General features: G+C 39.9%; 3 protein-coding genes across 3 annotated transcripts; 1 reads left to right on the top strand and 2 right to left on the bottom strand.

The window, feature by feature from the left end:
* The first annotated feature begins 99 nt into the window (after positions 1–99).
* pgm1 (phosphoglucomutase 1) lies at positions 100–24,895 on the top strand. Its single transcript, XM_073851694.1, has 11 exons — positions 100–414; positions 16,823–16,985; positions 17,235–17,378; positions 17,492–17,617; positions 19,855–20,045; positions 20,477–20,631; positions 20,753–20,868; positions 21,190–21,325; positions 21,426–21,609; positions 22,863–22,997; positions 24,586–24,895. The coding sequence occupies exons 1-11, from the start codon at positions 169–171 to the stop codon at positions 24,673–24,675; spliced, it is 1,686 nt and encodes a 561-aa protein (XP_073707795.1). The 5' UTR covers positions 100–168; the 3' UTR covers positions 24,676–24,895.
* On the bottom strand, positions 3,566–7,284 carry LOC141346729 (uncharacterized). Its single transcript, XM_073851671.1, has 9 exons — positions 7,269–7,284; positions 6,816–6,874; positions 6,452–6,571; positions 6,215–6,262; positions 5,960–6,037; positions 5,791–5,868; positions 3,944–3,997; positions 3,808–3,858; positions 3,566–3,733 (listed from the first exon to the last, which is right to left on the bottom strand). The coding sequence occupies exons 1-9, from the start codon at positions 7,282–7,284 to the stop codon at positions 3,599–3,601; spliced, it is 639 nt and encodes a 212-aa protein (XP_073707772.1). The 3' UTR covers positions 3,566–3,598.
* Positions 9,385–12,215, bottom strand: LOC141346728 (HMG domain-containing protein 3-like). The gene is made up of 7 exons (XM_073851670.1): positions 12,026–12,215; positions 11,754–11,893; positions 11,440–11,644; positions 10,658–10,762; positions 10,373–10,563; positions 10,124–10,265; positions 9,385–10,028 (listed from the first exon to the last, which is right to left on the bottom strand). The coding sequence occupies exons 1-7, from the start codon at positions 12,213–12,215 to the stop codon at positions 9,385–9,387; spliced, it is 1,617 nt and encodes a 538-aa protein (XP_073707771.1).
* Positions 24,896–26,256: the final 1,361 nt, after the last annotated feature.

Here is a 26,256-nt window from a genome sequence, read left to right as displayed (position 1 = left end):
GTACACTCTAGTATTACAGACGTTATTTGTGGCGTAACTGTCTCTTTAAATGCGGGCGTGTCAATTTAAGCGATGAAAGGCCAATGTGTGAGTAGAGAAGCTACGTTGGTGAACACACACATCCCGCTGGGCAACCGGATAGTGACAGACGCTGACCGCTGCTTCAACATGGTGAAAATTACGGTTATTAAGACCAAACCGTACACCGACCAAAAACCCGGAACCAGCGGGTTGAGAAAAAGGGTGACAGTATTCCAGCAGAACCAGCATTATGCGGAAAATTTCATCCAGAGTATCATTTCCACCATTGACCCTGCTCAGAGACAGGAGGGCACCCTGGTAGTGGGAGGAGATGGACGGTTCTTCATGAAAGACGCTATTCAGCTGATCATCCAGATTGCTGCAGCAAATGGGGTTAGTACTGGCCGAATTCGACGCGTAACGTTAGTTGTATGCTAAAGTAACGTGTAGCAAAAAAATATTTCCTTAAATAGGAAGGGGTGGCTCTGTCTAGTCAAGTCTAGTCATTGACACATTCAAGTTCATTGCAAAAGAGGTACTTCAATTCCAACTGCCATGGATGGAATGGAGTTTCTTATGCATATTTTATCAAAGTGTTTCCTAATACATTGCATACACATTTACAAACGTTACATAATAATTCTGGTGAACAATCTTGTCCACCCTGCTCTGTTCAATTCTTGAACGACTTGTTCACATGAGTCGGATCTTTCTGAACCCAATCATTGACCAGTCAAACTAAGCGATTCGTACCTTGTCGGTTCATGTCCGATTCGAAACAGATCAGCTTAGTTTATTATTTTCTTGCGGAATTAACTGATTAACACCTGTGTTAATTAAATGTATCAACAAAAACGTAATAACAAGCACTGTGACTTAATTTGTTGTTTGCCAGGGACGAATGGATAACGTAACTGCTGCAGAATGACGTAAATTAATCGCAGAATCTTTGTTCCGGTTCTTTAAAAACAAGCTGTTCAAAAGAACCGATTCGCGGAAATGATTCGGACTTGATGTAAACGAACTCCGTGCTCTTTGGAGCTGAACTGTTTTGAGACACCTTTGACATTTCACGCACTGCCAGAAGTAGGGGCCACTGCGTGTTGACGTAACAACACGACGTCTCATCATGTTGCAGAGCGCATTTAATTTGGAAAGTAAAAACTAAGGGAGTGTGGATTGCTTTAACATAGGCAGGCTTGCAGCAGCGACCATGATGTGGAGGAGGCGTGCCTTTAGTCACGTCCCTGGTCCTATATGGGGAGGCTGCAGCCCTGGAGCAAGGCAGATCTGCGGCCCATGCAGTTTTACGGCCCAGACAGGTTTACGCCCCTGTTGTTCCGGATGCGTCCAGTAGGGGGAGATTGATGTACGGCGAAATAACAACATTCAAATCAACGCACGACACTCTCTCGTTAATACACGTCCCATTCATAGATGTTGACTCGTGAACTTAAATCGAAACGTTACATTTACATAACAGATAGATCGTGTAATAAAGCACTAATGACACTTAGATATAGATATGATTTTCACTGTTGGTATTCATACATAGCCCACACAGGACAACATAATTGCAATTGAATGTAGGCTAATGTTTTTATGAATTGTAAAACTAATACACAATTGGATCAAATGAACAATGTAATGTGATCAGCTGTAACCTAGTTACCCTAGGTATTCATATAGAGAGATTGTGTGATAAAGTTACATTCAGATAACCATAGTTATCCCATCAGACACAGTGATATGTCCCTTTGATAAAATATCTGTTGTATTCACTACTGGTTGTGATACAGCTACAGAACTTTATGAAGACAAAAATAATTCACCTCTTTCTAAAATTCCAAGGCCATTTTGCCATCTGAGAAGAAAAAGACAACTTTTGTGAACAACATTTTTTTTTTTTATTATTAACACCATTTATTAATGACACTGCAATGACCCTAGGGCTTGCCGATCTTCTTTAATTGCTGTTCTATCCTCCTGTCAAAATGCTCCCTCTCACTGATGAAAAAAAGTTGGACAGTTGTAAGGAAAATGGTTAATTGTAAATAATGTAAGGATGTCATGTTTGATAATTTTTCCTTAATATTATCCCTGCAATACCTTATGTCGATGACAGGTCCTGTCAGAAATTTCTCCTCAGCCTCCAGGACAGACAAATTTTCAACAAAAGCATGGGCACAGATGATGGACTATCAGAGAAAGAATTGAGATTGATTACACCCTGAACCAACCAACTATTAATTTGCATGTTTAGTTAAATTTTTATTTTTATTTTTTACAACAAACTCAAGTCTCTTTTCTATTAACAACAAAAACAATTTTTTTTTTTAGAATAATGGTGTCATATTGCTCCGTGTGTGTGTGTGTGTGTGTGTGTGTGTGTGTGTGTGTGTGTGTGTGTGTGTGTGTGTGTGTGTGTGTGTGTGTGTGTTTGTTCACTTCTCACTACTGTGTATACAAGTTGGATGGGTTAAAGGCAGAACACAAATTCAGAGTATGGTTCACTATATTGGCCACACAGCACATCCTTTCCTTTCTATGTTATGGATAAACTATTCAACATTAAAAACAAAGTGAATCTTACCATGCAGAACACAGCTAACACAAGACCTACCTCTGGAAAAAGGACATGCATGATGAACTTGATCTCATCACTGTGGTTGTGTGTGGTTGTGCTGTCCAGAATTGAAGACAGGTGAGAGTAAATTAGATCAATTTGCTCCTGATCCTCAATGTACACTGGCACAGGAACCATCTTTACAGAACTCTTGGAAAAAGTGTCAAGCCATTTTGATTTCTTTTGGCCTCTGATGATGGACTGTGTAGACAAAATTGAGAATGACATTAAAAACATTGCCATATAGGTCTATGCAAGTCTTTCATATATTAGACAAGCTATTGGTTTGAAATGGACTCTTGATGCACATACTTGAATGTGGTAATCTGTTCCTTTTTTTGCCACAATGAAGTCCACCAGTGCCTGGCTGGATGAGATTCGGTTACTCTGGGCAGCCACATGTTGTGGCAAGTCATGGGTTAGCCCTGGAAAACCCCTGTAGAGTGGTCGTACTGTCCCTTCACACAGGCACCTTGCCTCCTCTGTCCAGTGGGCAAACCTTTTCCCGTACCTTTTTAAAAGAAAAATAAATCTAATTTGTTGGTCCCCAATATGACTAGTTACTGACAATGATAAGGCTCCACTAATTTAAATATTTTAATTGCATTTCAATTTTCTGAATATAGTTTATCAAAAATAGAAATGGGAGTATTGTCATGTTGAACTTTTACTAAGGTAATCATGAAAAACAATGACATGGCATAAATGATGTCATAAGACTAGGCTGATTGTTTATTGCATTTTTGGTCTGTACTGAAGTGCCTCAGTTTGGTCAGTTATTTCTGTTGGCAAGGAAGGAACTTGACAAATGAAACACCACACTGAGATGTGCAGAACCTTCTACATACATACCCCTCTGTCTCAAACCGCTCAATTAGACGTAGACACCACCACTCCCTGATTGCAGGCATGTCAAGCTAACAGAAAATGAAATGTTAACTAGATTAGTATTCAAGTTTTATTGTTAGTATCCAATGACCAGCAATAAAACTTCAATTTCATAGCAATCTTTAAAGAAAAAAAGAAAAGAAAAATTCTCACCTGAGAGAAGTTAAATGGAATGTCTAACACGGTGTTGAGGGCATACTGAAAAACAATAAAGATTAATTTCAAAGAAAAAAAAGAACAACAACAAAAAAAACCTTTTACAATTTTCTTACCATGAGCACGAAGACACCACAATCATTGCTGTTGGTCTGTTGAGGAAGGACCTAGGATATAAAGATAATTATTTGAAATGAAAGCAGAAATAATTAATACACAGAGCTGAAAAATATGTAATTGTAGTTTTGTCACCCCAATATCCAATCCTGTGGCTTCTGTCCAGGGTCGAGACGATGTGCAATACTCCTAAGATTTGGGTAAATGACACAAATTAACATACAGAGCCACTTACTTATTAAACAAGTTGTCATATTCACATTATGCCCTTTAGTAGGAAGAACAAACTGTTAATATGACAACCACTAACTAATTAAAAGTCAATATGCTTGAACAATGCAACAGCATGTCTACATTATATGCCATGGGAACGTGGCAACTGTATTCAATATTATAACCACATACTCTCAACTGATCAGACTACTAGAACGATGCAACCGCATGTGAACATTATATGCCATAGGAACGTGGCAATTATCTCTTAGCTGTGGACCTAAAGATGTCTCTGTACTGGTCATCTCCAAAACCAGACTCATGATAACTATAAAGGGAATCTAGTAGGAGGATCTCTCTTAAGAGTGGCTTCAGGACCTATAGGGATACATATAGGGTTGGGCATCGTTTTGATTTGAACGATTCTGATTCCGATTCCGATTCTTCCTTTCGATTTCGGTTCTTTTCGATTCTCAATTCCGATTCTTTGTGGGCTGAGTCAAAACATGTCACAGGCTCATTTGATTTCACAGAGGATAATTTTATTTTGATTCAATATGAGTTTTAGTTTTAGGAGCTGCAGCCCATGTAGGAGAAAATTAGGAATACCTCTGCACCAGCCCAAAAACAGATTTATATATGCAGAACTTGCACCCTGGTCTGGACTCTCTGTGCATGACGAGACAGTGGACCTGCGCAGCACGTCAAACAGGCTACACCCCTTAATTTGTACATCATGCAGGCGTAGGTGTTTCGTTATATTCGTAGTGCATCCTCCCGTGCAAGATATCATTTTGTCACATGTGTTGCATGTAAAAACACAGGAAGAGCGCGCTCTCGCTGAACGCAATTTAGTCCATCGCTCTTTTACTTTGTGGATAGTAATTTTGAGTCGTTTGTTCCGCGGTTGTCCACAGCCTATCGTTAAACATGTCTATCGCATTTGTGGCACGAAAATTTTCGCGCAATCGTGCTGCTTGTATGAGGAGGTTTGCAAGTTACCAGCTGAAGTGCAGCAAGGACTTTGCAGCTTTGATTATGGACTATAAAAACGCTGATTACCTCGCAAAAACGCGACATCACGCGTCCTGTTCCGTGCTCCAGCACGGTTAGCGCTCACACTGCATGCTAACCGCGCCCGAGTCCAACTTTACCGTCCCACCTCTTCCAAGCGGGCCAGGGCCGGCTAAACGAGCCGCGCCCGGGCACGGCTCGGAGCACTCACACTAGTCAAACGAACCGCGCTTTGGTGGTCAAACGCACTTGGGCACGGTTCAAACTGCCTAGTGTGAGTACACCCTTAGTGTGAAATAAAGCCACACTTTTGAGCGCCGCTTACCGTTCTCCATAGCTGCAACTGAACAAGCGCGCGGCAAGCATTTCCAGAAATACGGTGGCCACAATGGAAACCAAAACTTGCGTGTTTGGAACCGATGATCGGAATCGAAAACAAATTTTATAAACGATTCCAATGGCATCGTTAATTTTTAAACGGTTCCAAGTTGGAACCGGTTCTCGATGCCCAACCCTACATACATAAGCAATGGTTGTGGCCAGGGAGTACAGAAAGTGTTAGGAAAATACATTTCATGTTTGCATTACCTTTGCCTTGTGACACTGGGCTAAAAACAACCCTCTCTAAAACCAGCATAAAAGAACAATCCCTCCAAACCACAAAGTTGTTAAAGCAGTATAAAATGTGATGTGATAAACATCAATTGTTCTTATGAGCTAAACCCTGACCCCACCCCCCCAATAAAAACACTTACACACAACAGATAATGATCTGGGCCGGTGGCTTGTGTCCATGCAGGGAACACAAGGGCATCCTTCATGTCAGCATTTTCCTAAAAAACATACCAGCAAAAAACACACTTTTTATTTTACTTCTGACTTAAGGTTGATGTCAAATACTATGATTTATTGTTCCATACTCACTGGAAAATAGGTTAGGGGATCTTTACCACTTTTCCACGTGGCAACGATATACATGTCAGCAATGTATACATCTTTGCCCTGTGAAAGCAAAAGGAATTGAATCAGACTACTGCTTGGCATTTCATATTATATGAAATGAAGAAACTCTCCAATAAACTTCAAATATTATATGAAATGAGGAAGGAAGTAGAAGAAAAGTTTCTAAAAAGTACAAATGACAAAAAGCTGATATAAAATCATTTGAAAGATTAATACATGTGCTCGAGCTTCTTCGTAGATAAGTCTCATGCAGGCATTTCCAATCTGGAAAAAAAATGTAAAAAATAAAATTAGAAGAGCTCATAGTCAAAGGTCCAAGTTCTTTCATTAAAAAAATAAATAAAGCAAAAACAGAGTATACATTGCACCTACTGAATTTCTTTTAGTGCATCAAAAGCACCTACTGAATTTCTTTTAGTGCATCAAAACCTACATACAAACGTTACTACTTACATCAGACTCCATTTCCCTTCTCAAACCTAAAGTCCAAAAATCTGCTCTTGTGAGGCATGTTGCTCCCTCCTTCACAATAACCTCATCAGCCAGCCGCCCCGTGTCCAGGATGTATCTAAGCTGCAAAGGACAAAAGGAGGAAATGGCTCACTTATTTAAATACCTCAGACTTACTTTAAACAGGCAACATGTACTGATGTAATGGATGTTTCAGTTTTGGCACAAATTGTGGATGTTACAATACAGGCTACTGTGGACTATGTTTTAGCACTGATGGTGACAATCAGTAACAATTAGTTAATACTTAGTAAAAACAAAAGGTAATAGTTAGTGCAATTGCTTGATCCATACCAATGCCTGTTACAGTGGCAACAGAGTCTGGCCCTGGTAGCACATCCACTATATCCTCTGAGCCACTAAGGTCTGTAAGTTATGCAAAATTAGATTATTGGTAAATGATGCATAAAAAAATGCAATACAATAAAATAACATATAGATGTGCATAAAACTCAAGTATAGTGTGTATCAGAGTTTGATAAGAAGTAATAAGTGCTAAGGTCAATTAATGAGGCTAATATATATATATATATAATAATAATACTTTTATAGTAATGGGCCACAAGCAAATAAGAAAACATTGCATAATACCTCACAATCCTTAGTAATAAAAAACTACATAAGTGCCATGAAGTGGCTTGACCATCTGCGTTACTTACTGGTCACTTGGCGATCATTTAAGGCACCAGTGGAGGTTTCTGAAATCTCTGATGTAGCTTAATTGGATGAACAAAAAGTATTGGTACATTACAACTGTCACATCCCCGGACTTTCATGTTGGTTTCTCCCATTCTCCCCCGCAGTTCAGTGTGTGTTTGGTTCCTCCTTCATTGTCTCCACCTGGATGTGTAATCAGTCTGTGTATTTAAGGTGTGTGTTTTCCCCTGTACTCTTGTCGGTCTTTGATGTTATATGGATGTCTTACCCTGCTGTTCCTGTGTCTGCTTGTATTCCGTTGGATTTATTAAATATTCGTCTTTTACTACGTCGTTGTTCGTGTGTTCCTGCCTACATCGTGACAGAAAGACCGACCGAAACAGTTTTTTTTTTTTGAGTATTCCACCCTGTTTTGTTTATCGTTCAGTTTTTCAGTCTTTTTGTTTCCGTAGTGTTTTCCCCCATGGATTCCTTCCTCCGTCCTGAACTCATCCTCCTCCGGCTGAAGCAGGGGGATTTACCGCTCGAGGGATACACGTTGATGTTCCAGCTCGTAGCTAACACCACCAGCTACCCGGACGACGCGCTCTGTACGTTCTATGATGCTAGCCTTAATGCGTCGTGCAGAGCGCCGTCGTCCGAGGACGGCCCTCGAGCGGATTTCGCCGCGTTTGTGGAGTGGACACTGGCGAGAAACAGACCTTCGTTTCCCGCCTGTTCCCAGGACTATCTCGTCAGTGCCACTCCGGACCCAGAGCCCAGCCAGCCACCCCGACCGACGGATTATGAGCCCATCGTAGACGGAAAGCCCGAGCCCGGAGCGACAGCAGTGTGGAGCGCCGATGGGGTCATATCATCCGACCAGGTGCGAGAGCCGGCCACTACATCTGCGACGGTGGAGTGCTGCGTCGAGCAAGAAGGGGCGGTAGAGAGCCCCGCCCACTGCACCATCACTGAGGGTGAGCTGGAACAAGATTTTGGGGATGTAATTGACTGTGTCATGGAAATACCTATCTGCCTGGACTTCCCACCCACCCTCCCTCTTCTGCCTAGTCCTGAATCTCCGCTGGTTCCGCCCAGTCTTCCTGAATCCCCGTTGTCGACTGTCTGTCCCCTTGCTCACCCTCAGCCCACCATCTGTGCGGTGGGTTCGCCGCGGGTCTGCCAGTCTCCATCGGTGTCATGGCTGGAGGATCCCTCACCATCGCCTCCAGCCTCAGAGTCCTGGACTCCACCTCGGCCCTCCGACCCTGCGGCTCCACCCTGGCTCTCTGCTCCCTCGTCTCCGCTGTCGCCCGTCGATTCACCAGCTCCACCGGGCACCATCGTCCCTCCGGCTCCGCCCTGGTCAGTCGTCGCCCCACCTTCGCCTCTGGACTCTACTCCTCCGGCTGTGCCTCGTCGCGCCGTCCCACCGGCTCTGTGGACCTCCTCCCTCCCGCGGGCACAGCCTCGGTCCTCTGTCGCTCCGGCTCCGCCGCGGATCTCCGGATCTCCATCTCCGCCTTGGTCGCCAGAGTCTTGGGTTCCACCTTGGCCCTCCGGATCCGCGGTGTCACCCAAGATCATCGGCTTTCCGTCTCCGCCTCGGGCTCTCCCACCACCTGCTCCGCCTCCGTCGGTCGGCCCCTTGGAGTCGTCAGCCCTTCCTCCACCATGGCTCCTCCCTCCATCGGCTCCACCGTGGGAATACATCTTGGCTGCGTTCTGGGTCCCACCTGGGTCCTCCTGCTCCAGCCCACATCCTTGGCTCCTCCCTCCGTCACCACCCTGGACTCCATCTTGTGCCCTCCTCCCGGGAGTCCGTCCTCCGCCGAAACCCCCTCCTAAGACTGTTTGTTGTTTCCTGTTTGTCGGCGTGAGGACACGCCTTCCGGGAGGGGGAGGTAATGTCACATCCCCGGACTTTCATGTTGGTTTCTCCCATTCTCCCCCGCAGTTCAGTGTGTGTTTGGTTCCTCCTTCATTGTCTCCACCTGGATGTGTAATCAGTCTGTGTATTTAAGGTGTGTGTTTTCCCCTGTACTCTTGTCGGTCTTTGATGTTATATGGATGTCTTACCCTGCTGTTCCTGTGTCTGCTTGTATTCCGTTGGATTTATTAAATATTCGTCTTTTACTACGTCGTTGTTCGTGTGTTCCTGCCTACATCGTGACAACAACATCTGTACAAGCAATATTTTGAACCAATTCTAATGTGGTATGGCTGTAATACAAACATTACCAAGAACAGCCTGGTGGTTGATATTCAGCACAACTTGTTCCAAAGACCTTTCTGAAGGCCTCTAGTCTTTTGAACGTCTTCTGACTGTTGTAATGATGTATCATATTTCTCATGAGGAAAACATGGGTTGATGGCAGGGTCATATTTAGGAAGTAGTTATTTTTCTTTAACTTGCTAAAGAACTGCTCCGCAACCTGGCTATTCACTTTACCAGCAAGCTGTGGTATAAGACCAATCTTGCGGAGAACATCACGTTTGTCCTTTGAGTTGTCCTCATGAAATTTGTCACTGAGGACATAGTGCTCTGCTGAGCCTGTAATTGGATGGCCATGGCTGTCTGGGACTTGTTTTTTTAAATTAAGCCATGGCAAGGAGATCTTAAGCTTTCCCTCCTTTGCCATCTTTATGTTGTCGTCTGTTGGGTCAGCTAGACGCCCTTCATGTGGTGTGAAGGTTAACGTCTCTGGATAACAAAGATTGGTATGTGTGGCCAGTCCACGTGCAAAATCATAGATTACTATGTTGGGTATGTGTTTCCATGAGAGGAGGATGTCTGCAAAGTCTCTCGGACTCTCAGCCCGCAAACAGCATTTTATGCTGTACACAATTCTACAAGGGCACATAACCACAGCCCACCCTCCTGGAAGAAACATCTATGTCAGGCAGCAGGTATAAGGCCTACAAAGGTAAACTGTCAGTCACAAACATGACAAAACACAAGCATTTTCTTCTCACCTGAGGCACCCCAAATCTTCTCAAATACTTTGTCGTAAATCTGTCTAGATTTCATCTCAGATGAAAGTCTCTCTAGGAGGTCACTTTTTGAGCCAATGGAATCAACACCACACTCCTTGCATAGTTTTCTTATCACTGATACCTAAAAAAACAAATCAAAATGCACTTGCAACAAAAATTCATTAAATAAAATGAAGCCCAAAATACACTTTTGCTAGTTGCAAAAGTAAGAAATTAAATAAATTTTACCTTTTTGTTATAAAGTTCATTTTTAAGCCTATCTTCAGAGACAGTCATTTCGCAAAGCTCAGCTTCTTTGGGTTGGTGGATTTTCTGGAACTCTGTGTTGAGGCACTGATTGGACTTGCGTGTGTATCTTCCAATCCACGGTGCCCACAGGTGGTAACTGGGGTGGACAGTGAAGGGATTGTCGCTCTGTTCTTAAATAACAGTAAAAGCAAAAATAAAATAAAAAATTAATAAGTAAATGACATCATACCAAATGTCAAGAAGAGACAAAAACAAGATAATTACTTTTTACAAAGCCACGACCAATCATTTGCAGTGACAGTTTCTTCCAAAAGTCTTCCATATTCACATTCCCATTAAAATCCTTTGGTGGTGGTTTGATGTCACTCACTAACAACATACAGAAAGTCAAAATATTAATAAGATTACCTTTATAATAGAAAACAGTAAAAAACTTGTACAAACACTACATTGACAAAAGTATTGGGACACCCCTTCTTCACCCCACTTTTAAAACTGTGGCAACAAATACAGAAACATAATTAATGTATTTAAAAATTGTATTTCCATCTCTGTTGCAAAAGTTTTGGATTTGTCTAAAATGACTGTATCCGTATGTACAAGTCATTGGTGTTTGGTGATGAGTTTTTAGCTCAAGGTCTGTATTAAAAGTCACCCCAGAGGTGTTTAGCTGGGATTAGGATTTGGCTTTATGCAGACCAGTCAAGTTCTTCCACACTGACTAAATCCATCATTTCCATTTGAACCTTGCCTTATACACAAAGGCACTGTCATGTTAGAATTGAAAAGGGTCCTGTCCAAACTGTTGCTATAAAATTAGAAACACAATTCCCTAGATTAGAATTTTATGCTTAAACATTAAGATTTGTACTCATGGAAATTACTAAAGTAGTCAAATCTGTTCATTAGAAGGGGGTGAGCGAATACTTTTGGCAATATAGTGTATCTGCCCTCTATGACTAAATATGCACAAGAAGTGTCAAATCACCCAGAAAGTATTTGCTCAAAGCACAGAATATAAATATGGTCCATGTCAACATACTTACATGACATGTTGAATGCTCCTTTTCTGTGGAGATCCATTATCACAATGGGCGGATGATCCCCGCATGTCACACAAGAGTATTCATACTCGTGACTTGTGAGTGCCTCAAAATGAAGATAGGCATGGAGCACTGTTTTAGCTGGAGGAAACTGTTCTCCTATGGTGAGCTCCAGACACTGAACCACTCTTCCAACAGCAGTGTGGGCCTATGATTAAAGATCAAATAATAATTGCTATTCACTTCTTAAAATCCTGCAAAGCACTATTGTATTTTCACTAGAGGTAATGATAAATTATTTAATAAGATAACCTGACCTGTAGCATGTTTCGAATATGTAGGCATAGAGGGAGGTCAAGTATGACACTGTCGTTAAAATTGTGCAGGCCATCTTTCCACTCTTGATACCTGTAATGGATTCCACATTGGTGGCAACATTTTGAGTAGGTGGCAACATCTGAAAAACAAAATGTTAAAATTTTAAGTTGTACTACAATCCGTTTGCAGACTGCTGTACTGCAATCCGTCATCAGATCTGATGTCATTTGTATGCATTTTATAGATCCCAGTTAGAACCATAAGTACTTGCCATGGATCACTCTTGTATTTGTAAGAATTTTGGCCTTTGATGTGATGAGAAGAGGGTCTGATAAGGGTACATTTCCAGTGCATCTCTGGCAGAACATCTCATCAGGAATGAGGCTAGTTGGGTATGTGCTAGAAAATGAAGGTAGACGCAGGTGCTCAGGAAGAGCTGCAGGGATGGTCTTGTTGTTCATTATGTACTGAATCATAGATTCAAGCTCTTTTGTTGGGGGGTACAGTAGGCCTACGTCGGCTACAGTTTCATGTACTGGACTGGTACTTTCTGTGCTTTGGACTGTCCGAAAAAGCTGATGCTCAGTCTGGAAAAGGTGCCATTTTGCTATGTATTTATGGAGGCAGGATCTTCTTGATCTGGCACAAGGACAATGCCAGGTGTTGTGCTTTACATCATATGTGACCATTATTCTTCCAAGTTGGGCATAGTACGAAGCATGTGGCTCATAGACTGAAACACACCTCTTAAAAGATGGCGTTGTAGCCTTTGTTGCTACAGACAAGGGCTTGCCGTCTTGGATGGCCAGGATTTGTCTTTGTAGGCAGTCTGTCTTTCTTTCCTTGCCAAACCATTTTAACCCAACCATGTCTGTCAGGGTACTTTCTGACAGAGTAGGAGCATCAGCAAAGCATTCACAATAGTCTAGTGACCGGAGGTGATAGCATCTGTAGTGGCTTAGTCCACTCCTCCTGGCTAATTCAATGTCCACTTGACAGGATGGCAACTCACACCTGACGTTCTGCTCTGCTCCCCAGACTTTGTAAACCACATGGACTGGAACACTTGTAGAAAGAAAATGTTTCTGTACAGCATAGACACCATTAGCTCGGTCTATTCAGTCAGAATAAAGGTGATGGCTTGCTGTAATGTCGTCCCTATATTTTGTGTGTTTCCTCTCCAGATGTTTTCTTAAATTTTTTTTTTTTGAATGGTAATGTGGCAATGAGGGCATTTTATCTTAATAGCTGCACTGCTCCGTAGCTGCACGAAGGATCTACTGGTGGGTGGCACATCAGTAATGGTGGCTGATGTGGTGGTGGTTGTCAAGGGTGGCACATCAGTAATGGTGGCTGATGTGGTGGTGGTGGTTGTCAAGGGTGGCACATCAGTAATGGTGGCTGATGTGGTGGTGGTGGTTGTCAAGGGTGGCACATCAGTAATGGTGGCTGATGTGGTGGTGGTTGTCAAGGGTGGCACATCAGTAATGGTGGCTGATGTGGTGGTGGTTGTCAAGGGTGGCACATCAGTAATGGTGGCTGATGTGGTGGTGGTGGTTGTCAAGGGTGGCACATCAGTAATGGTGGCTGATGTGGTGGTGGTGGTGGTTGTCAAGGGTGGCACATCAGTAATGGTGGCTGATGTGGTGGTGGTGGTGGTTGTCAAGGGTGGCACATCAGTAATGGTGGCTGATGTGTGGTGGTGGTTGTCAAGGGTGGCACATCAGTAATGGTGGCTGATGTGGTGGTGGTTGTCAAGGGTGGCACATCAGTAATGGTGGCTGATGTGGTGGTGGTTGTCAAGGGTGGCACATCAGTAATGGTGGCTGATGTGGTGGTGGTGGTTGTCAAGGGTGGCACATCAGTAATGGTGGCTGATGTGGTGGTGGTGGTTGTCAAGGGTGGCACATCAGTAATGGTGGCTGATGTGGTGGTGGTGGTTGTCAAGGGTGGCACATCAGTAATGGTGGCTGATGTGGTGGTGGTGGTTGTCAAGGGTGGCACATCAGTAATGGTGGCTGATGTGGTGGTGGTTGTCAAGGGTGGCACATCAGTAATGGTGGCTGATGTGGTGGTGGTTGTCAAGGGTGGCACATCAGTAATGGTGGCTGATGTGGTGGTGGTTGTCAAGGGTGGCACATCAGTAATGGTGGCTGATGTGGTGGTGGTTGTCAAGGGTGGCACATCAGTAATGGTGGCTGATGTGGTGGTGGTTGTCAAGGGTGGCACATCAGTAATGGTGGCTGATGTGGTGGTGGTTAAGGGTGCACTGCGGATCTTACATCCTTTGAGGTGGACCAGTCGGAAGTTGTCACGTCGGAATAAAATTGAAGAACAATATACACAATGGTAGTGTAGATTTGTCCTACAATTCAGACCACACCGGTGTATTGTATATTCTGAAAAAATAAATAAATAAATAAATTCTCTCCCTTACTGACATTCCTAATGTATGTGATCAGCATGATGTTTTAGAACAGTAGTTCCCAAACCTGTCCTGAAGGACCCCTAGTGCTGCACATTTTCAGTGCATTCCAAATGGGATATCACCCTCTGAAGGGTACTTCAGAGTGAAAACAACCATGGCCGCCATATTGAAATAAGCCACTACAAAGGGCCCTTCTGAATGAAGGATTTCGAAGAGTACAACTGATGGACACTTTGGACCCCTGTGACCCTTTGCGCTGATTCTTTGCATGATGACGGCTTCTCTGTATGACGAAGAAGAGGTTCAGACATATTTATGTAGATTAAACTACAGCAATGTGCATCTTCCTCAAAGATGGTCTTAAGCAAAACAGCATGTTCCACTGGTCTCTCTCCCTTTCACCCCTCCCCCTTCAGTCACTCTTAGTGTCAACACAGACAGTCAGCCCAGTGACAGCAGGTTACTGATATCTTTTTTAATTTTCTTTAATTCATAGAAGCTTGAATAGTTATGATATTACCAGCACTTGCTCATAATGATTAGATCTCTGTGTGAAAAAAGTTTTAAAGAGTTTGGATGCTGCACTTTAAAGATATAAGAAAAGTACGGTTATGTTTTTTACTACATCTTTAAAAAATCACCACATCAACACTGTTCAAGATATCCAAAATCCGCTCGCAATTTAACATCTTCAGAATCTTCTCTTCATGTTAAAAAAGTTTGGTGTGAATAGCTGGTTGTTCTTAGAAGGAGTGTGAATTTGTTTACAGCCTGATTTTTCCAAAAAAAACACATTCAAATGGAAATATCCGGCTTCCTGTTGGTCTTAGCTAATGAGTTTAATTTAGAAAGTTGTCCAGATTGATGAGAACAATATATGTACAGAGTTTGGTGACTGTAGGAAAAACTAACTCCCCAACTTTTATCAAAAGATGGCGCTATAGAGTGCCTGCTCCACGCCCATTTATGACCTTTTGCCAGTGTCTAACTATCATTAATATTGATGTGTGTGTTGAGTTTCATGAAATTCTTAGCATGTTATCTGCCTCGAAAAGACAGGAATCTAATTTTAAAGTTTGAGACGTTGCCATGGCAACAGCATTTGATTTATCATCGACCCCTTTACATATTCTTATCGGCCGTGTTTTGACATGATTTTGATGAAGTTTAAAGAAAATCAAGTAAAATTAAGAGGCTGATTTCAAAGCATTTTGAAAATGACACGCTTCCTGCTGCCAGTTGGTGGCGCTATAACTTTGACTTATAATAGTCACATTTATGGAATCGGCATCATACAACGAACAATCTGGTGAAGTTTCATCAGAATCAGGCAATGTGTGCAACAGTTATTAGACACTTCCTGTTTCTCATTTCTCGCCATAACTTTGTCGCCTTGCCATGGCCAAACCGTTCGAGATATCAAAAATCCCCTCGCAATTTAGCGTCCCCAATGTGAGATCATGCTGACCGAGTTTGGTGACAATCGTATGGAAATCCTGGGAGGAGTACGTTAAATTCCAGAGCATGCGCTTTTTACACAGCCCTAAATATCTCACTTCCTGTTGCGTTGAGAAAATGACATAGAGTACAAAAGTTGTTCAGCTCAATGAGTTCTATATGTGTACCGAGTTTCATATGTGTACGTTCAAGTATGTGTGCTATATGGCCCTCAAAATTGCAGGGGGCGCTGTAGAGTCCCCTTGCCACGCCCCGGTACCAGCCTCTGTGACGTCCTGATGGCCGCAGATTCCGACGTGTGCAAATTTTCAAGAGTTTTTGAGTATGTTAAGACCCCCTTAAGTGCCCGGAAGGTTAACAAAAAAAAAAAAAAAAATAAGAATCCTTAGAAGAACAATAGGGCCTTCGCCCTTTTGGGCTCGGGCCCTAATAAGTGAGGCAGAGTAAGCAGGACTAAATCAAATATGAGGCAACTAAAATTTCACGTGGTTAGCTAAAATTGAGCCAAACCATCAACCTGACTGTCAATATTGTCTTTGCATATGAATAAAGATGTTTCTTCACATTGACCTTTGTTTTATAGAACAATAGTAACTTTAACGAGTATTTAACATACCTCTTCTTCGTCTTCTTCTTGCTTATGGCGAATGGCAACAAACTTCTTTTCGTTCCCGTATAGGGTTCTGATGGCTCATTTACTGTACAGCTCCCCCACTGGACGCATCCGGAACAACAGGGGCGTAAAACTGGGGCGTAAAACTGCCTGGGCCGTAGATCTGCCTTGCTCCAGGGCTGCAGCCTCCCCCTACTCCCCTGGTCTACACTGCATCAGTGGTGTATAGAGTAAAATCTAAACAGAACACAGTGTTTGCATCGCTTTTTTTAAGTATTAGATTTTCATTCTGTATGAATATGCACTAACCGTGTCATATTGATTGCAATGCAGTTACAGTGTTGTGTAACAGTCCATAGGATATCATATGTGTGTCCTATATAAGTCACAAGGACACATCAATGGGATTGATGTGATGCAAACATTGTGCTGGATGGCAAAGTCAGGGTTGTCATCTCTTATGGTTCAGAGTTTATGAAACAATGTATTTCTGAACATAAGCTTCATCTTTCTTTAAATATATTTTAGCATGAGTTCATCTGTCACTTGTCTCATCCGTGATCTTGCAGATTGGCAGGCTGGTCATTGGTCAGAATGGGATCGTGTCAACACCCGCTGTTTCCTGTGTGATCCGAAAAAGCAAAGCCATTGGGGGAATTATCCTGACAGCTAGTCACAACCCTGGTGGCCCCAATGGAGACTTCGGCATCAAGTTCAACATATCTAGTGGAGGTTAGAGATGCATGCATGAATTAGTAATTATCAAATGTTAGCGATGAAGTATTAAAGGGTTCGTTCACCCAAAAATTAAAATTCTGTCATTAATTACTCACCCTCATGTCGTTCCAAACCCGTAAGACCTTTACTTTAAGATATTTTTGATGAAATCTGAGAGCTTTCTGACCCTGCACAGACATTTGGGTAAAGTGGATAAAGACTGTATTGAACTGGAATTCAGTTTGTCTGGTTTGTCTTTCCCAGGTCCTGCACCAGAGGGCATCACAGACAAAATTTTTCAGATCAGCAAGAGCCTTCAGGAATATCACATCTGCCCTGAGCTCAAGGTGGACCTTTCAACCATTGGGAAGCAGACCTTTGAGGTTGACACGTTCAAGCCCTTTACTGGTACCATTTTGCAGTTTTACTATTTGTCAGTTAGATAAAATCATTTTTCAGTTCGTATTTGATTAAAATGTCTACAGTATGGTAAACACTAAACAGTCATTTATTTTTTGCAGTTGAAATTGTGGACTCGGTGGAATCCTATGCAGAGATGCTAAGAGATATCTTTGATTTTACTGCTCTGAAGGAATTACTCTCAGGACCCAATCATATCAATGTACGACTCGATGCAATGCATGGAGGTAAGGATTTTGTCCCCCCAAAACAACAGAAACGTAGATAAAACCTATACAATTGTGTAAACAGTACATACAGCTGAGGTCAAACGTTTACATACACTTTGAAGAATCTGCAACATGTTAATTATTTTACTGAAATAAGAGGTATCATACAAAATGCATATCATTTTTTTATTTAGTACTGACTTAAATAAGATATTTCACATAAAAGATGTTTACATGTAGTCCAGAAGAAAAAAAAAAAAAGTTGAATTTATGAACATTACCCTGTTCTAAAGTTTACATACGCTTGATTCTTAATACTGTGTAGTTACCTGAATGACCCACACCTTGTTTGTCCCGCTGTGCTTCAGAAAAAAATCCTTTAGTTCCCACAATTTCTTTGGTTTTTCAGCATTTTTGTGTATTTGAACCCTTTCCAATAATGACTGTATGATTTTGAGATCCATCTTTTCACACTGAGGACAATTGAGGGACTTGTATGCAACTATTACAGAAGGTTCAAACGCTCACTGATGCTCCAGAAGGAAACACAATGCATTAAAGGAGAACTCCGGTGTGATTTTGACCTAAAGTGTATTGAATCATGATACTGAGTGTGAACCAAAGTCCTTTTAAGACAAGTCATGTCACTCGGCGGCCATCTTTGAAACGCCTCTCGGGCATACAAGTGCAGCTCCTATCCCTTTGAATGGGGAAACATCAAATTCTCCAAAACTGTTTGCCAAACTTACGATTAAATTTCATATTTGAAATCTCCAAAGAAATCCAACAAGAACTGCCTCATAAATATAGTTCCTTGTGCTCTAATAGCGTTAGAAAAACGCTTATTTTTCCGGCTAGATGAGCCAGTGCGCATGCGCAGTACTGAACGTACGTCTAGAGCGCCGACTGTTTCTATAGCAACCGGAACTTCTCACGGTAGCTGCAGTGACGCGCTGACTTTACTAATCAACGATTGGTTTTTCACTAAGAAGGCGGAGCTTAGCGGCCATGATGACCGTTGCATTTTTCCCCATTCAAAACTACACGAGTGACATGTCTTTGGTATTCTATAGTCTTTGGTGTGAACGTACCTTGCATATCTCATCTCGGTTTGTGTCCTGCAGTCCGAAATCTGGGGTCAGTTAGCCGATGCTAACAACAGGTTGTCAGTGAGAGTCAATAGGGCATCGAAGTAGCCATGTAAATAAATCAGTGTTTTACGCCATTTACGAGGCACAAAGTAGCTCCACACTTCATTGGTAGACTTCCAAGGGCCCTGACATTTAAAACGAGACATTGAGAACTCAGAAAAAGCACCGGTAGTTTATTTACAAGAAGATTTATACAGACAGTAACTGCAAGAAATTTAGCGGCCGCCGCCATCTTGAATTTAGTCACGATAAGTCGAGTGTCGAGCAGGAAGGAAACTACAACCTGATAAGTTGATAACCTGATAAGTTCCTTCCTGCTCGTCACTCGACTTATCGTGACTAAATTCAAGATGGCGGCGGCCGCTAAATTTCTTGCAGCTACTCCTTTAAGGGCCAGGGGAGTGAAAACTTTTGAAATTTGAAGATCAGGGTAAATTATTTTGTCTTCTGAAGGGCAGTACTGAATGAAAATGGTATTTAGACAAAATAAGAAAAATGTACACATCTTCATTCTGTTCAAAAGTTTACATTCCCAGCTCTTAATGCATTGCTCTCCCTTCTGAACCATCAGTGAGCATTTGAACCTTCTGTAATAGTTGTTTATGAGTCCCTTAGTTGTCCTCAGTGTGAAAAGATGGATCTCAAAATCATACAGTCATTGTCGGAAAGGATTCAAATATACAAAAATGCTAAAAAAACAAACATTTGTGGGACCTGAAGGATTTTTCTGAAGAACAGCAGACAGTTTAACTGTTCAGGACAAACAACTGACTCATGAAGAACTATCACTAAACAAAAAAAAAAAACAGCTGTGGATCATTCAGGTAACAACACAGTATTAATATCAAGTGTGAGTAAACTTTTGAACGGGGTCATTTTTATAAATTCAACTATAATTTTCTCTTGCGCACTATATGTAAACATCTTTTACGTGAACTATCTTATTCAGGTCAGTACTAAATAAAAAATAACATGCATTTTGTATGATCCCTCTTATTTTGGTAAAATAATAAACATTTTACAGATTCTGCAAGGTGTATGTAAACTTTTGACCTCAACTGTATATGAACTAACTGAAGACTGTCTCTGTGTTCTTCACACTAGTGGTGGGTCCCTATGTAAAGAAGATTGTGTGTGAAGAGCTAGGTTCGCCTGCTAACTCTGCTGTTAACTGTGTCCCCTCTGAGGACTTTGGGGGACACCATCCTGACCCTAACTTAACATATGCTGCTGACTTGGTTAACACTATGAAGGAAGGTGAATATGACTTCGGAGCGGCTTTTGATGGCGATGGTGTAAGTCTAAAAGTTTTTGTCTGAAGTTTATAACCACATACACTGCTGTTTAAAAGTTTGTGGTCACAGAGATTATAATACCTTACCAAATGTAAATTTCCTGTGATGCCAAAGCTGAATATTCAGTAGCCATTACTCCAGTCTTCAGTGTCGCATGATCCTACAGAAATCACTCTAATATGCTGATTTGGTGATCAATAGAACAATAAACATTTCAGGACTTTTGTAACATTATAATGTCTTTACTGTCAGTTTTGATCAATTTAATGCATCCTTGCTGAATAAACATATATTAAAAAAACTACTTCCAAACATTTCACAGTAGTTGTGCTTTTAATTATGCAATTAAAATCAACATAATAATCATAAATTGTTCTAAAAAAAAAAAAAAACACATCATCATATTTCCCTTCTTGCTGTTCTCTTTGTAGGATCGTAATATGGTTCTGGGTAAGCATGGATTCTTTGTAAACCCCTCAGACTCTGTGGCAGTCATCAGTGCCAACATTACATCCATCCCTTATTTCCAGAAGACTGGCGTAAAGGGTCTGGCTCGCAGTATGCCCACCAGTGGGGCTTTGGACAAGTATGGTCATCTAAGCTCACTTTTATTTTGTGATTTAGCCCTATATTTCATCATCTCAATAAGTGTACTACACAATCCATAGTATTCATAAACTTTGGTATTCTATGCTTTTGCCTTACAGTGTAGCCAAAGCTTTGAAGATGCCGCTTTATGAGACTCCCACAGGCTGGAAATTCTTTGGAAACTTGATGGATGCCGGCAAGTTATCCCTCTGTGGTGAAGAAAGCTTTGGTACTGGTGAGTAGCTATGAAACCAGTGGTGTTATTCAGTCAAATAGGATATTTTACCTCTCTGTTAACCTTCTTAAAGAGATGGTTCACCCAAAAATGAAAATTACCCCATGATTTACTCACCCTCAAGCCATCCTACATGTATATGACTTTGTTCTTTCACATGAATACAATCAGAGTTATATTTAAAAATGTCCTGGCTCTTCCAAGCTTTATAAAGACCATTTTCATTATGTTTTTATAGTAAATCAAGCTCTTTTCTCTCAAAATATGAAAGAAAGCTTGATTTCTCGTGATACAACCTTTTAAAGTCCTGTTTTTTGGTAGGTTCTGATCACATTCGAGAGAAGGATGGTTTGTGGGCAGTTCTTGCATGGCTCTCAATCCTGGCCGCTCGCAAACAGAGCGTAGAGGATATCATGAAAGATCATTGGCAGATGTTTGGAAGGAACTTCTTCACAAGGTTACTGCAATAAAGTGACATGCTGATCTTTGTAGCTTGACTGCCATCTTCTGGTAGACTTGTGGAGTTCACCAGACTTAGTTCCAAATCTCTATTTCAGGTATGACTATGAAGAGGTGGACTCTGATGCTGCGAATAAGATGATTGATCACTTACAGACAACTATGTCTGACAAAGCCTTTAAAGGACAAAAATTCTCCTCAGGGGATAAAACATATAAAGTGAAGAAAGCTGATAACTTTGAGTACACAGACCCTGTCGATGGCAGTGTTTCAAAAGGACAGGTGAGCCAGGTTTAAAAAATCTGGGGGGGTTTTAATAGTAATTTATTTCACTACCATTATCCAGAATTTCAACTGTGTTTGAGTCATATAACAAAATACACTACCAGTCAAAAGATTTTTTTTTTTAAATGTTTAAAGAAGTCTCTTCTGTTCACCAAGCCTGCATGTATTTGATCCAAAGTACACCAAAAACAGTACAATTTTGAAATATTTTTACTATTTAAAATAACACTTTTCTTTTTTAATATATTTTAATTTATAATATAAAATGTAATTTATTCCTGTGGTTTCAAAGCTGAATTTTTAGCATCATTACTCCAGTCTTCAGTGTCACACAATCCTTCAGAAATCATTCTAATATTCTGATTTGCTGTTCAAAAAACATTTATTATTATTATGTTGAAAACAGCTTTTGTAGAATTTAGAATTTGTTCAGGTTTCTTTGATGAATAGAAAGAACAGCATTATTCTAAAATAGAAATATTTTGTAACATTATAATTGTATTTTTCATCACTTTTGAACAATTTAAAGCATCCTTGCTAAATGAAAGTATTAATTTCTTTAATTAAAAAAAATATATATATATATATATATATATACACAAGTTTTTGAATGGTATAGTATATAATGTTACAAAAGCTTTTTTATTTCAGACAAATCTAAAACAGCAAATCAGAATATTAGAAGGATTTCTGAAGGATCATGTGACACTGAAGACTGGAGCAATGATGCTGAAAATTTATCTTTGATCACAGGAATAAATTACATTTTGAAATATAATCAAACAGAAAACAGTTATTTTAAATACAAAAAAAATTCACATTATTACTGAGTTTGATGTACTTTGGCTCAAATAAATGCAGGCTTGGTGAGCAGAAGAGACTTCTTTAAAAAACATAATAAATCTTACTGTTAAAAAAACTTTTGACTGGTGTATTTAAAATATATTAAAATATTGCCTTTTATGACTGCTAATTGTACTTTTTTTTGTTTTTATACATCACATATTAAAATGACATTTGCTGATATGATTACTATGATGAAATTACTGATCATCTTCATTACTTTTGTTGAAAGAATAGCCTCATCATGACCTTTATGTTTGAAATATCTCATAAAAACACTGTTCAAAAGAACAGTCTTGGAAACATTTAGTCTAAACACCTTTCTCAATTTCATAGAAATCTTGCATAATTTCCAAAACACAGTACGTTGGCCATCATCCCTGTTTCCTGTCTCCATGTTTTTTTAGGGTTTGAGGATCATCTTCTCCGATGGCTCACGTATTATCTTCCGTCTCAGTGGGACAGGCAGTGCTGGGGCAACCATAAGGCTTTACATTGACAGCTATGAGAATGACCCTCAGAAAATTTATCAGGACCCACAGGTAAACTGATCAAAAGTTACCCCGTTTTTTTTTTTTTTCTTTTTCTTTTTTTTTTAACTCCCATCACATATGTGACCCTGGACCACAAAACCAGTCTTAAAGGAGTAGTTCACTTTCAGAACAAAAATGTACAGATAATGTACTCACCCCCTTGTCATCCAAGTTGTTCATGTCTTAATTTCCTTACGACTGAAGAAAGAATGTTTTTTGAGGAAAACATTTCAGGATTTCTCTCCATATAATGGACTTCTATGGCGCCCCCAAGTTTGAACTTCCAAAATATAGCTTCAAAGGGCTCTAAACAATCTGAGGAAAAAAGGGTCTTATCTAGCAAAACAATCTGTTTTCTAAAAAAAAAATTACAGTTTATATACTTTCTAACCGCTAATGCTCGTCTTGTCTAGCTCTGTGCGTACTCTGTGTAGAGATTACAAAGTATATAAATTGTAATTGTTTTTAGAAAATAGCCGATTATTTCGCTATATAAAACCCTTCTTCCTCGGCTGGGATCATTTAGAGCCCTTTGAAGCTGCATTTAAACTGCATTTTGGAAGTTCAAACGCGGGGCACCATAGAAGTCCATTATATGGAGAGAAATCCTGAAATGTTTTTCTCAAAAAACATAATTTCTTTACAGCTGAAGAAAGAAAGACATGAACATCTTGGATGACAAGGGGGTGAGTACATTATCTGTAAAACTTTGTTCTGAAAGTGAACTACTCCTTTAATTAGCAACGGTATATTTGTAGCAATAGCCAAAAATACATTGTATAGGTCAAAATGATCAATTTTTCTTTTATACCAAAAATCATTAGGATATTAAATAAAGATCATGTTCCATGAAGGTATTTTGTAATTTTCAACTGTAAATATATTAAAACTTAATTTTTAATTAGTATTATGCATTGCTAAGAGCTTTATTTGGACAACTTTAAAGGCGATTTTCTTAATATTTAGACTTTTTGCACCAACAGATTCTAAATTTTTAAATAGTTGTATCTCGAAATATTGTCCTATCCTAACAAACCATACATCAATGGATAGCTTATTTATATACATTTAAATTTTAAAAAAATGTACCCTTATGACTGGTTTTGTGGTTTGAGGTCACATATTACTTTCACCAAATTGTATGTATGTATTTATTCGTTTTAAAATGATGTATTTTTATTATTATTTTTGAAGACTTGACATATCTATGGCAGCTGTAGCAGTAATCGATTTTGACATGCTCATCCCTGCACATATGGTTAAAGATCCTATTTGCTCAATTTGATCTGCTCAAGCTGGATCACAAGAGTATAAATCTGTCTTAAAGAATCAACCTCAGACATGCTTAGAATTGATCTGAGATGACTTTTTAGTTCCAGCAGTTCTTTTCATCTTTAGTTTTAAGGCTTGGGTTACTAGAGAAGAAAAGGATTCTCATTTTCAACACAAAACGCTAAATTTGCACCATCCGTTTTCAGTTAGTCTAAATCAAAGTCCCTGTTGTACTTCTCTCATTTTGCGGTCTCCTAATAGTAGACTTGTAACATTTCCACTCTATTTAACATTATTAACATTGTCTCTCGACTGTTGCGAACAGGTCATGCTGGCTCCTCTGGTGGACATCGCTTTGAGGATCTCACAGCTTCAGGAAAAGACGGGCCGCACGGCTCCAACTGTGATCACATAATTGCCCTAGAGCCCATATTCACCTGATCCAGCCCGAACTAGCCCTCACTGTACGCAGCAATGCCTTACTTTATCGTTACTTCTCATCAGTTTCATACTGTAGTCATTATGTGTTCAGTGTGTCCTCAAGAAAGTGTCACTTTTTAGTGTTCCACATGCACAATCATAGATCTATATCCATTATAAACAGAGAGAGTATAAAATAAAGTCTATAAAATGAATGGCTTGTTGTGATTTGTTCTGTAGGAAAGACTAAAGCGCTTGGCTTTCCTCTGTGTCTGTTAGATCTATCATGTTTAGATTCTAAAAACAACAGCTATGTTTTATTCATACACACAGTTTGTCTTTCATTTGAGGTTGAAAGTAGTAACTATTATGCTATAGTGTGTTATTAGTGGATAAAGAATCCTAAAGGCAGGAAACCTGCATAAAATATATTCTGCCTTTAAATTAGCACCATAAATAGCACAAGTATCTTTTAATAGGAGTTGACACTTAAAAGCTCAGATGACCATAATTTTCTTGGTAAAATCTGACTGTATAGTCCAAATGTCTTCAAACTAAAGGCTTTAATAAAGAATTATTACTGGTTTGGCTGCTTAAAAAAATCATCACACAGATTCAAAAGTTATATTCTTTGTTTTTTGGACACTGAGTCTTTTGACATTTTGACTTCATGTGTTGCATTTTGGAACAATTTTATAAATTATACATGTTTGCATACATGCTAAATAAATATAATATGTCAGAGTTTACCAAAACAATATGAGTTTATAAATTAAAAGTACCCTCAATTGTTTGGTTGCCAACGTTCTTTATAATCCACCTTTTTCTTTAATGCAAAAGCATGTGGTTAAGACTTCTGGTTCATTAGCTGCTAAATGGGAAATAACAATATGCAGTAAGTGGTAAAACCGTTTGCACACAAACCAGTGTGCTCATAATTAAGGTAATACATTAAAATAACATGGTAAAGCAGTCATTTTACAATATCAACAACAAAATCATCTATTTTGTACTGCTAAAAATAGCTGGACATGGATGAGACTGGAAGCCAGACCCATACAATTTACAAATGGCTGTGCCTAGTCTTATGGAAAGAAAATGACGGATATTTTTGTGTTCAACAGAAGAAAGAATAGGGTGAATTATCCCTTTAAAAATTATTTACAAGTTGATTGCATTAAATTTAAAATCTGTTCATGTTGCATCACAATTTTTATTTTTATTTTTTTCAATTTTTGTGGGTTCCATATATGTGACCCTGGACCACAAAACCAGTCTTAAGTCGCTGGGGTATATTTGTAGCAATAGCCAAAAATACATTGTATGGGTCAAAATTATTGATTTTTCTTTTATGTCAAAAATCATTAGGAAATTAAGTAAAGATCATGTTCCATGAAGATTTTTTGTAAAATTCCTACTGTAAACCTATCAAAATGTAATTTTTGATTAGTACTATGCATTGCTAAGAACTTAATTTGGACAACTTTAAAGGTGATTTTCTCAGTATTTAGATTTTTTGCACCCTTAGAATCCAGATTTTCAAATAGTTGTATCTCGGCCAAATATTGTCCTATCC

Source organism: Garra rufa, chromosome 12, assembly GCF_049309525.1.
Source record: "Garra rufa chromosome 12, GarRuf1.0, whole genome shotgun sequence".
Taxonomy (NCBI): Eukaryota; Metazoa; Chordata; class Actinopteri; order Cypriniformes; family Cyprinidae; genus Garra; species Garra rufa.
Note: the sequence above shows the minus strand (reverse complement) of the source record. Positions and strands in the feature narration are given on the sequence as shown.